Raw genomic sequence first — 13,219 nt, 5'->3', positions numbered from 1 at the left:
CTGTGTTTTACTGACTCGGGCATCCATGTGTCTCAGGAGCTGGACAGTCAACCAGGTGACCCACGCTGGCTGGATGTGATCGAGAAAGACCTGCACAGACAGTTCCCTTTCCATGAGATGTTTGTGGCACGGGGAGGCCATGGGTGAGGCCTGCTGTCTGTCTGTCTGTCTGTCTGTCTCTCTGTCTGTCTGTCTGTCTACCTGCTGTCCTAGTGCTTTAATGGTTGAGTAGTTAACCACATTCCCTCTGTAGCGGTCTGTAGGATCCCTGAAGGGTCTGCTGACTGGGGTATGTCACTAATAACAGCAGGGTCAAGAGTTCATCTCCAGGAAACACAATGGCTTCTGCATGTTTACTCTGCCTGTATTGTATGTCCTTTAGACTGCCCCTATACACCCTCAGCGCGCGTGTGTGTGTGTGTGTGTGTGTGTGTGTGTGTGTGTGTGTGTGTGTGTGTGTGTGTGTGTGTGTGTGTGTGTGTGTGTGTGTGTGTCCTATACACCCTCAGCACTGCCTCCAGAGCTAGTTCAAATGTTAGATTGTCAAATGTTGAACTGCATATTATGAGACCTACCAAAGAATGCACAAACAGACTTATCATGCTGTAATGATGTGTGTGTGTGTGTGTGTGTGTGTGTGTAGGCAGCAGGATCTGTCCTATACACCCTCAGCGCTGCCTCCAGAGCTAGTTCAAATGTTAGCTTGTGTGTGTGTGTGTGTGTGTGTGTGTGTGTGTGTAGGCAGCAGGATCTGTTCCGTGTGTTAAAAGCCTACACTCTTCACCGGCCCGAGGAAGGCTACTGCCAGGCCCAGGCTCCCATCGCTGCGGTTCTACTCATGCACATGCCTGCCGAGGTGAGTCCCTCGCTCTCAAGTACATACTGCCTTCCCACCATGCACTGCCCAAGGGCTCACGCTTCCCCTACTTAAGTACACACTTCCTCATGGTTCATGGGTTGCCAAAGCACACATACCGCCTTCCAATCACAGACGTGCGAGGAGTCGTGCTCGCTCACAACATCGCACTTGTGAATGTGAATGCACGGTGACTGTCTTCTGCCTGTTGTATTGGGGCGATTCAATGTTAGTCAGAAGGTAATCATCTGCACCACTGAAATGTTGACGTTTAGTCTGGAACAGAATGGCTCACGTGTGTGTGTTGTGTGTGTGTGTGTGTTGTGTGTGTGTGTGTGTGTGTGTGTGTCCCTCTCTCAGGATGCATTCTGGGGTCTGGTGCAGATCTGTGAGAAGTATCTCCCTGGATACTACAGCGCTGGCCTGGTAGGTGCAAACCTCATCCTCCACGTTCGTTTCCTGTCTGTGTCTCACACATTTACTAGGCATTCGGCCTGTGTTTACATCTTAATACTGATCACATTTACAAACAAGACACAATCTTTTTACCGGTGCTTCGTGTGCCGGCGTGCCTCCACTCTGCCCCTCCGGTCACATGCCAATATGTCCAAGGATCACCAGGGTCTTTTAGTGCTGGGCTGCAAAACTCTGGGCTGTTCATTTACCAAACGCAGGTCTTAAAGGGAAACACAAGCCATACAAATACGCTTACAAAACATTTGTGCTTTGGGGAGGTTATTTGAAGCAGCAGTAGCAGTTTTTTTTTACGTCTACTCTACATCTGGAGAGAACAGAAGTGAACTTTGTCCTATAGGTACGGAGTCACTCGGGCGAAAGGTGCACATGCAAATGGAATGAAGTCTTTTTCCGTTTGAAGGCGCTGTAATAACATTTGATGGCATGTTATCTCCACTGCTTGCTTTTTAACGAGCTGCTAAATGGAGAGTGGAGATAAGTTTTCCACACACACACACACACACACACACACACACACACACACACACACACACACACACACACACACACACACATGACATTCCACAGCCGCTCGTCCATCAAGGCCCGGTCACATGGGCCAGACGGGCGCTCCACAGCTGCACTCGGACGCGTGTTTATGGGGGAGAATTTGTTGCCCAACAGCAACGGTTTTGTCAGCAGTGCTAATGTGTTTAAGAGAGACGTCCAGAGTGTGTGTTGGCAGAGGGCTGAGCTGGGAGCAGTGTGTTGCCCTTGGCTGGTGTGTGTGTGTGTGTGATAGTGTGTGTGTGTGTGTGTGTGTGTGTTAGTGTGTGTGTGTGTGTGTGTGTGTGTGTCTCTCTCTCTCACTCTTTAGGCAGTCTCGCTGCTGACCTTTGTGAGCTAACAAGCTAATAGCTGCCAGCCGTTACCAAACAGTTTGTGGCAGATAATGGAGGAATTCGATTATGCTCATGAGTTACAACATACTCACTCTCCCTCTTTTTCTTTCTCTTCTTCTCTCTCTTTCTTTTCATATTTTTTTCTCTTTAATCTACTTTGTTACTTTTGCTCCTTTTGAATATGTTAAACCCTCCACAGTCTGTAGGGTTGCTATCACTTTGTATATAGAGTCTCCCCCCACTATCAACATCAGTCATTGGACTGGACTCTAATCAGTCCCTCTGGCGCTGTTCTGAGGCCCCCTTTCCTGTCAGGGTGACGATGGCGCCCTCTGCTGTCCAGATCCCATTTCAGAGGAAAACTTTAGCGTCTCCATCATGTACTCCTCTGTGTCTCTGGTCCTGATAGGGTGAATCCTTGCGTTAATCTAGCGCAGTGGTTCCCATAGTGTGGGCGACCCCACAGGACTGGCGGGGAGTTAAAGCGAAATGGGCGCAGGTTGAGGATGAAAAAACTTTAGAAAAACCTAAACATCCAACTGCAAGTCAAATTGTGTATGGCAGTGCTCTTACAGAATAGTAGCTTATAACTAAGCTATTTGGTTCTGAGTTTATAGCCTACTGTATATAATATGTCAGGGACTACTGTTTAGCCTGTATGTTAGAAAGGATAGCTATCTTCACTATTAATACAACAAACATGCAGCTAACATGAACATTGTATGTTTTGATCACCCAATGAGAAGTTAACAATAAAAACTATAATAATAATTCATCACATTTATATAGCGCTTTTCACGGTTTTCAAAAAACTCTTAAAATTAAAGTTTTAATGTTTTAAACAAATAAAATAGATTATTTTAGTCAGAGAGGGGCCTGCCATGGAAAGTGTGAGAGCTGCTGCTTTAGTGATAGTGGTACTGCTCCACGCCGAATGCTACATTATGTTTGGGTTGAAGTGTGACTATAAGAATATAAGTGTGCTTGCCTGACAGATAGCGCTGTTGTCTGTCTATCTCTGTTGTTTCCCTCCTTGGGAAGGGTGTTTCCCCTTTATTTCCCCTTTATAAATGAAACACACGCAGTGAGTGTACATTGTGTAATGAATGCATTGGATGACTGTATAGCTGTACACATGAGCACATTAAATGTCTTCCTAATATTCAGTCAGTGGCGTCACACAACCACATCAAATTGAATCCAGCTTGACGATTGCCTTGTTTTCCCGTCTCCAGGAGGCCATCCAGCTGGACGGGGAGATCCAGTTCGCCCTGCTGAAGCGCGTGTCTCCCGTGGCCCACCGACACCTGAAGAAGCACAAGATCGAGCCCATCCTCTACATGACGGAGTGGTTCATGTGCGCCTTCTCGCGCACGCTGCCCTGGGCCTCCGTGCTGCGCGTCTGGGACATGTTCTTCTGCGAGGGTAAGGGGCCCGGAGACGCCCCCGCACGCAAGGCCATGTGGGACGTTCTCAGTTTGGAAACCCATGGCAACACTAGCTGTCTAGTAGCAAGTCTCAGTCCTCTCTCCACTTTCCTTTAGAACTTGGCTACTTCTCTACTGCCACTCATTTTCCTCTTCTACCCTTGATATTCTAGTCCTGCAGTGGTATGAGCAAGAACACACACACACGCACACACGCACACACACGCACACACACGCACACACACGCACGCACGCACGCACGCACGCACGCACGCACGCACGCACAAAAGAGGAGTAGGAAAATATGAGCACCTTTGTGCATCTTTTCACCCCCCCCACCCTCTCTTCCCATCTCTCCAGGGGTGAAAATCATCTTCCGGGTTGGGCTGGTGCTGTTGAAGTGCATGCTGGGAACTCAGGAGAAGCTGAAGGCCTATCAGGGCCTGTACGAGTCCATGGAGCTGCTGAGGCACATAGAGCCGCGCTACATGCACGAGACCTTCTTGGTGAACGAGGTGCGAGCCTATCACAAACCTACAGCAACCCAAGAGGGACAATCAGAACTATGCGGTTAATCTGATCAGACGTTTCCCTTACTGATGCTGTTATGACCGAGCACATCTCAGCCAGTCAGCGCTAACCAGCCTGCAGTGGCTGATTGTGTTTTGCTGAAGTAGGCTAGGCACTCATCAGGTCAAACTGACCCCTTTCAGCTAAGATCCCATTCAAATGAACTGGTCCACTGGGACTATAGACCTGTGCGTTTGCCTCCACCTCCTGGTAGATGTGTATTATTATTATTATTATTATTATTATTATTATTATTATTATTATTAATATTACTAAGTGCTCAGCAGTGTTTCTGTCTAAACATCTGCAATAGATCTGTAGCAAAATAAATTCCAGCTTTAGCTTCTTTGTTTAAACATGACTGTGAACGGTGTATTAAACAACATGTTAAAGGTGTTTTGAATATCACACATGTTTTATGGTTATGGCTATGGCTATGGGATTGGCAGATGCTTCTGTACAAAGTGACCAAACATAGTTGGAAAAAATAGAATATTAACAACAACCAAAAATAACGCATAATTGCACAATGCACAAAATGTGTAAAACGATACTGATTATCAGACTGTAGTAAAAAAAAATAAGTTTTACTTCTGTAATAATAATAATTACTATATTTTTTAAATCTAAATTGAAGAGCATGTCCGTTTGAGTGAGTGTTTATTTGGTGTTGTTCCCCTCTCTCCACATGTAATGGTCTGACTTGTTCCTGTGTCCCGTCTGAAGGTGGTGGAGCTGCCGGTGTCGGAGCGGGACATTGAGAAGGAGCACCTGGCCCAGCTCCGGCGCTGGAAGGAGACGCGCGGAGAGCTGCACTGCAAGTCCCCTCCCAGAATGCACGGCGCCCGCGCCATCATGACCGCCGAGCCGCCCAGCCGGCAGGACCTGCGCCAGAATCCCACCATCATCGTGGAGTCGCCGGTGGCGACGGCAACCACCACCACCACCGGGAACGAGGGAGGCCGCGGCTCGTCCGCCGAGGACGAGAAGGGGAAGAAGAGCAAGAGGAAGAAGAAGACGGGGAAGGAGGAGGAGAGGGAGAAGGAACAGGAACAGAAACAGGCACAGGCACAGACGGCAGATGCCGTGCCGCCGCCACCAGCAGCGGAGGGGCCCAGCCCTTTCCCTGCGCTCGCCGAGCCTGAGGACATACCAAGCGTCCTCGGGTCCCTCCAGAGCCTGAGCAGCGTGGAGCACGACACCTACCTGTAGGGCAGAGGAGGGGGGGGTGGGGTGGGGGTGGGATGGGGTGGGGGGGAGATCTGACCCACGGACTGCGACTGCCATACTCATCATATCAGGCATCCTGCATCTCCAGTGTGGGCAGCCGTGGAAACACCCACTCCCCCACTTTAACACTCAGGATCTTTGACTGGAACCGAGGGAGGATTGACTGACAGCCAAGTTTCAAGATGGGAAGAAGCTCAGAAAGGCGTTGGATGAGACTGAAGAGGAGAGTTGTAGAGAGCTGTTGGGGCTTCTCTTCTTTTTGCACAGACACGGGGTGTGGGGATCAGTGGGAGACGACACACAGGGAGAGGGGGGGGGGGGGGGGGGTGTTGAATCAAAGATTGTTTTTGAGGGTGGCACTCACATTTGGAGAGGGGCTAAACAGGTACACTCACACACACACACACACACACACACAGATGTACACACACACACAGATGCTACAGAAGTGTATGGGTTTGGTGGGATCTTCTAAATACTGAAACCAACTCATACTCCTCATCGCCATGGATACAGACATGGGGCATGGAGACACACACTACACAGCCAGAGGAGGCTCCTGCGACGTGCCGACCCGGTCTGGTTATTAATGGGCTGGAGCAGTCCTTGCCATCTCTCCTCAGTAAAAGCTGGAAGCGCAGTGAAATCTGCCTATTTGTTGTCATAGTTACTCGCGGCTGACTTTCTCAATAGTCCGAAGCGGTGCTGCTCTCGTTCTTCCTCCTTTACAAACGCTTTTTGTTTTGATTTGAAGCCCCACCACCAGGTAGCTTACACCTGAGAGAGTCCATCACTGTTCCCATGCATGAGAAGGAGGTGGTGCTCAAAACATTGACATCACTGTTTAAAGCCACAGGATGTTCTGCTTTTATTTTACCAAATTGATATGGACCAAGTGATTTTAGAAAAGGAAATTGAACTCCTAGTAACCCTAGTACAAAATACCCTCCTGATCTTTCCAAAGATGCTTTTAGATTCCTGTGCGAGAGAATGCCAATGTATTAGTGTCTTGATTTGGCCACCCGATTGTCTGGTTCTGCATCACCACCGGTATCCAGATTCTTAAATAGGCCATTGTGGTCCACTCTGGTTGTAGTGTCACTGTTTGGCCACAGGGAGGCTCTGGTGGACCTCTTTTGACATTTGGCGGTTGTGATTGGGATAACCCTGGAAAAACTCAACTGGATTTGATGCAACAAAATTTATATATTTAAAATGTTATCGCTATAGGTAAACAGGCCATTTTGAAGCAGAAGACCAAAGATGGTCTGTCTTGTCCTGGTTTACCTAAATTGCTTCTCACCATACCCACATCTTAAAATGACGTCGTATCCACTGCTGGTAGACCCAATGCTGTACAGCCACCTGTGTAACGGTGCACAGTGACTTTGACTATCAGTTTTTAAGACACACACAAGCACACTACACAGAGACAAGAAACCCAATGCTGCGCTATGAAATGCATTGAGAAGCATTAGCATAGCTAGCCCCTCATGGCAGGACATGAAGGAGGCCCTCCTCCTGTTTCGGCAGGCCAAGGCTGAAGTGGTAGAATGAGTGAGAAGGCCACATTCACGGAACTTTGACAGTCTTAGCCAATCACATACTCGTTCTGCTCTGAACCCAGCCAGGCAGCTGTGCTTCAACATTCCTATACAGCTCAGCGGCTAAGTCTGCAGCCGAAAGTATGAAGTTTTAGTATGAAGTATGAGTACTAAGTATGAATCCAGACATATCTCTGTACAACAGCAGTACAATCGGACCACTAGTGTGTACCCTCGGGCGCTGCATTTGACAACCACACCAACGTGCTTCACAACACTTTAGTGTTCATGGTGGACTGTTAGAGAGGCGAATGAGAGAGTTAGCACTACTCTGCCAAGACTTTGGGTAATGTTACTGAGGAGTTTTTCGCACTTTTTGTATGTACAGATTTGTGACTATTTTGAAGGGATTAGCACCTTTGGGAACAACGAAAAATAAGTTATTCTATTTGTTTCCCCTGTGTATAAAGCTTAGCCAATTCTATTTAGGTTTGACTTGTCCCCAGCCAAATGCCTCATCGACTTAACATCTGGTTAGGTTTGGTTAGATTGTCCGGACTGTTTGTATTTTGCATGGGATAATCCTACGTCAGAGATATTTAATTAGTTCTGTATTTTATACTGTTTTATCTGTTTCCTGTACAAAACACTTTTCCAATGAAAACCTTTCGCCATATAACCTGTACCAGTCAACCAAGGTAATCAGAAGAAAAAAAATCAATCTTGGGGCTTTGGTGAACTTTCCTTTCTGATGACATTCAGTCAGTGCTAACGCTTGCTACCATCAGGTCTGTTCTCTGTGTTGGTCTGATTTCCTCTGCACAGGTGAGACTCTATGGGATCAGTTTGGCCATGAGACAAATGGATAGCAACAAATAACTCTGCAGACAAACCTCATGCTTGTACCTTGTCAGATGATTGGACCAATTTCTGTATTCCTGCATTCTGCATTCCTAAGACCAGGAAGCCGTTGCTGATAAATATCTGTATGAGATAAAGCATTTATTTGAGTGATTTTCTGAGTGGCTCATCTATGAGTTGTATGGGGAGATTCAATTTGAAGAGAGACTCCATGCCAAAGCACTTTAGTCTCACACACAGTCTCTTTTCAGTGTAGCAAGGTCACATGCTTGTGTCCGACCCAATTGGGAGACAATATTGACACTGATGGACCAATCTATGCACATTGTCTTCTGTAACTCCTGGACCGGTGTGTGTGTTGGCACATGTACTCTTCATTTCATTTTTTCCGGAAGAATGAAGTTTGTTGTGAATGCTGAATTCCTGTCACCTCTCCCTCAAAATTAAATGAGATACTGTCACACCCGGCATGACTGTCTTCATTACACCTAAAGTCACTCACCGATTTCATCTGGTCGAACCTATAGATAGATAGATGGATAGATAGATAGATGGATACTTTATTAATCCCGAAGGAAATTTAGGTCATCCAGTAGCTTATACACTTAACTTAACTCACAAACATACATACACAAATCACAGTAGAAAAACAATACACATAGGGAAAAACATGTTCACAGGGAGTGGGGTGTATACAGATATTATACAGATATTACAGTGTGCATTGATTGTGTCAGTGTTGATGTCCACAAGGAAAGTAGTGCAAAGAGTGCAATGGATGTGACCGTGAGGATAATGGCGTCCATCTTGCTCATGATGATCAGTGGTGGAAAGTTATTGAAGTATATTTAGTGAAGTATTGTACTTAGGTAAAATTTTGACGAACTTTACTTGAGTATTTCCACTCAATTTCCACCATGTAGTGACATTTCAGAGGGAAATATTGTGCTTTGTGCACCACTAAATTGATTTGACACCCTATAGTTATTAGTTACATGTCAGATGAAGATTTAACACAATGGATAATAAAACAAGCTTTTAACACATTGCTCAAGATTAAACCAGTGGTTTTCAACCTTTTGGGCTTCTAACGCCTCACATTTCAGATGTTGTTGAATTGTCAACAGCTCCACCAAATAGTTATTTTTCCCTCTAAACTTCTCACATGGTTTCATTTCATGAATACATTCTCATATGATCAAATATCTCACCAGAAATTAGAGAAAAAGTCCAAAAACAGATTTTTGTATCAGAACTTCATTTTTTTCTTCTTTCTTCCCCTATTAATCATCCATTTTCCCCTCATGTTTATCTGGTGTCCCTGTATATAAAACTAAAGTGGTTCAGACTCTACTAACAGTAACATGCTGCTCACACACTGATGCTTCTCTATTAATAATTTAATGGTGTCATATTTAATAATACATCAGTCAGAGGGACCAGACCAGTATTCATACTTTAATACTTTAACACTTTACATCATATGTATGTACTTTTACTTAAGTAGGATTTTTCATGCAGGACTTTTCCTTGTAATGGAGTATTTTAACATTGCGGCCTTGCTACATTTACTTTAGTGAAGGATCTGAACACTTCTTCCAGCACTGATGATGACTCATGAATGATGATGATGATGATGATGATGATGATGATGATGATGAAACACAGAGAGGGGGGGGTCGGAAGAGAAGGAGAAAGAGTGTTTTCTGTCCTGGCGCACCAGGCGTCCCCCCCCCACCCCACCCCACCTCCCCCCCCTCGCGTGCTCTCTCTGGACACCTGTTCCTCCAGCTCTTTCAGTTGGCCTGTGGTGTTTAGCATCTCAATGGGGCCTGGCAAGCCTCCCCGAGTCCCCCTCCACATCTCCTCCAGCCTCTCTGCTCCAGCACACAGACCAACACAATCAGCCCCCTCTCCTCTCGGCCCCCTGAGAGCTGTCAAACACTAGCATATCCAATACCTTATCTGTATGTCATTAACTAATGAGACTTTTCTTATACTCTTTAATTAACGATCTTTTGCAGTGTTCAGATATTTGTATTGGCCACAGAACACCTGAAACAACAATGGTGTGAAGCTCATGTAGTTTTGTAGTGGGAGCAATCCCACTCATTCAACAGAGCGCAAGAAAAAGTCAAGAAAGCCATCTATACAACAAGAAACAGGAGTACTACCAGCAGTATTTTAAAAGAAATATCTGTATGAACACAGATATGAATCAAGTCAAACTACCCAGCTCAAATGTATACATCATACCTCAGGAATGTGAAAAACAAACAAAGCTGGAATGTTCACAGGCAAAATACAATCGACCTACCAAATACAAAAACACTAGACTAATGTAAAAGTATATACAAAGAAACAATAGCTGTGCATCATTCATTTGAACATCATAGAACAGGATCAGAGTCCATTTCAATTCAAGTTGTTCCTCGGTCATCGTGCAACGCGAATGCTGACCCCATGTCTGTGCCATTCACCAACTCCTGACCAGCCTGCTGCAGCAGTGGTCTGATGGCACACTAACCCCAATTTTTTCCTAATTAAAACCCCACCATTTTCATCAGAACTGTGATGGATATATTTGACTGCTTTCCTACTGCAGTAGTGCTCTGACATGTTTTTCTGCAGCTAATTCAGCTCCTTTGTGTGTGTGTGTGTGTGTGTGTGTGTGTGTGTGTGTGTGTGTGTGTGTGTGTGTGTGTGTGTGTGTGTGTGTGTGTGTGTGTGTGTGTGTGTGTGTGTGTGTGTGTGTGTGTGTGTGTGTGTGTGTGCGTGTGTGTGTCCCTCATAAGAACAGGTGTCCCAGCAGTGAGGTCCCCCCACCGCTCCATAACTCCCACCATGCAGCTCTGCAGGACGGCAGACCAGAGAGGTGGGTAGTGTCCCCGTGGTAATGCACCTCTGCTCTTTCCGTAATGTTATACAGATGGCATGGGGTGAGACTCTAAAGAGGAGGAAGCACATCTGTGAGCAGAGCCTCCATGTCAAAGTGGAAGTCATTGAAAAAGAAGACGGTGGCATGCTAGAGGCCAGATAAGATGTTGAAATGGTTTTGTGGTCACCGATGCTGGCCACACACACACACAGACACACACACACACTCACACTCACACACACACACACACACACTCACACACACACACACACACACACACACACACACACACACACACAGTTTGCCACTATCTCACACTCACTCTCTCCCTCTATCTATTACAGGAGCCAGTAAGCAACACCCGTCCAGCATATCCCCCGCCCCCACCCCCCCCCCCTCCTCAGTCTTCGCTCCCTGTCTGTCCCTGCTCTCCTGTGTTTGTGTCGGCCCACGCAGTCCCAGGCCCTTAATTGTGAGAAATTCCGACCCAGGCCCCCTCTTTCAGCAGATCCTGTTTCCAGTGTCAAACTCAAAAAGCCGAGCGTTCCCAGAAAACACCGGGGGCGAAATGGCATCACGTCCTTGGTAATAGGAGCCTGGAGAAAATCCTCAACAGGTGACTTCGACTCGGGCCCCCTTTCTCTCTCCGGCCAGACATACCGTACAGGGGCACAAGGGCACAGGGGCACGGCACAGGGGCACGGCACAGGGCCCAGTGGGTAACAGACTGGCCTCAACTCACTGCTATTTGGATAGGTTAATGTGTGATGGTAATTCTAAGTCTAAGTTTTAAGTTTAAAGTCTTTACTGGTCACCCTTAGTCACAGACTTACTTCTCAGCCAAGGATTTGGCTGTAGTTTTTATGATTGCGTTATCATCACATATTGATATGAACTGAAATACATTAATGGCCGCTGTTTTCTTCATGTTGTTATTTTGAAGGGGGGGGGTTGTCTGTGCCTGAAAGAGAAGCAGTCTGAAGGCATCGATGAGCTCCTGGAGACATATGCATCGGCTGTCTGCAGGATTATTTTGCACCATAAGAGGCTTTTGGGCCCCTCCAAAACCTCTTTGCTGGACTGCAACACCGCGAACCCCCCTTCCTCGCGGAGGGTCTTAAACCTCCTACCCGCATCCTGATCCATTCCGTAGGCTGCTGGCAGAGAGGGGGACACCAGTGCCAAACTCAAAGTGTCAATGGAAAAAAGGTGCTTGATGTTGCACTGAAATGACCTGATTAGCACTTGATTTAATCTGGATGAAGAACATTCTTCACTACATAATCAACAAAATACACTCCCATGCTCACCTGTATTCATTTACATTCCTTAATTAGCATTTCAATAGATAAACATCCCAACGATAAGCATGTATATTTTGGAAAGGTATAGTTAGAGCTTTGTTGCAGATGTTAAAGTAGCATTGGACATGCCTTCATTAACTTTAAAGTTCTTTGAGAATCCTGGAAGATGTCTGCTGACCACTGAATGATAAGATCCTGTGTAGACACGACCCTTTTGGATGGACGTGGGTTGGTTGTCTTGTTTCTTGGTGCACTTGGCCTTCGAACATAGTGTCTAACTCCAGTGTGCCTGATGTCCCTTTAGCCTGAGGTTTGAAAGCATGTCATTGTGTGTCTATCGTGATTAATAATTTTGAAACCCCCTTTGTTGACCTCGGTCACTCAAGAGGGGACAGGAAGGGACAGATGAAGCCATTATTCTCATTTGATGAAATAATTCCCATCAGATAAACAGAGTCCATCTGCATGTTTTTGTTGTTTTGACTGAAGACCCAAGTTGATTGTTGCGTGTGTGTGTGTGTGTGTGTGTGTGTGTGTGTGTGTGTGTGTGTGTGTGTGTGTGTGTGTGTCCATCACTGACATGGAAAACTCCAGTAGCCTGCACGCGTATGTATGTGTTGGACAGGAAGCTGCTTGATACAGTCTTGGGTTGAAAGGTCAAACAGATGCTTTTAGTAGGGCTGCGGCACAGGAAGAGCCTCAACACAGGATGACTTTGTGAGAAGGGACTCTTGGACCATTCTTCCCTGCATGCGGTTACTATTTAAAACCTTGTATTTACCTTGAGAGGTCCATTGTCATGTCCGCTCCTTAGAGTATGCCATACAGCACAAAAGTATTAGAATATTAAGAGCCTCTAATGATTAAGAGACTAAAATTATAGCCGTTTTTAAAAGCCTGGCAAAGAGGGTCTCTGGGAGGGCAGGAGAGACTTCCCCCCATTTCATGAGAATTGAGAGAAAAAACATTATATGGCGTCTTAGTTTTTATTTCATGTAGTCTTAAGGCTTAACTGTGTTTTGCATTGTATAAAATATGTAAATAATTCAGTGTACGACATATACAGTATTGAGATGCCAACCATGTCCAACCACAAAAAACAAACAACTAAATGAACACAGACGCGGTGCAGTATATCTTATCTACTGTAAATACTCCAAACATGGATCTTTTCTAATTAGCCTTTTAAAG

The 13,219-nt window shown here is 45.9% G+C and overlaps 1 protein-coding gene across 1 annotated transcript in view; it reads left to right on the top strand.

The window, feature by feature from the left end:
* Positions 1-5,423, top strand: part of tbc1d10ab (TBC1 domain family, member 10Ab) — a 14,032-nt gene extending 8,609 nt beyond the window's left edge. The window contains exons 4-9 of the mRNA XM_031585502.2: positions 37-143; positions 742-856; positions 1,217-1,282; positions 3,450-3,639; positions 4,002-4,156; positions 4,938-5,423. Coding sequence (XP_031441362.1) covers positions 37-143; positions 742-856; positions 1,217-1,282; positions 3,450-3,639; positions 4,002-4,156; positions 4,938-5,423 — 1,119 coding nt within the window. The remainder of the gene's footprint in view (positions 1-36; positions 144-741; positions 857-1,216; positions 1,283-3,449; positions 3,640-4,001; positions 4,157-4,937) is intronic.
* Positions 5,424-13,219: the final 7,796 nt, after the last annotated feature.

The sequence above is a fragment of the Clupea harengus genome, chromosome 18 (assembly GCF_900700415.2).
Source record: "Clupea harengus chromosome 18, Ch_v2.0.2, whole genome shotgun sequence".
In the NCBI taxonomy this organism is placed as follows: Eukaryota; Metazoa; Chordata; class Actinopteri; order Clupeiformes; family Clupeidae; genus Clupea; species Clupea harengus.
Note: the sequence above shows the minus strand (reverse complement) of the source record. Positions and strands in the feature narration are given on the sequence as shown.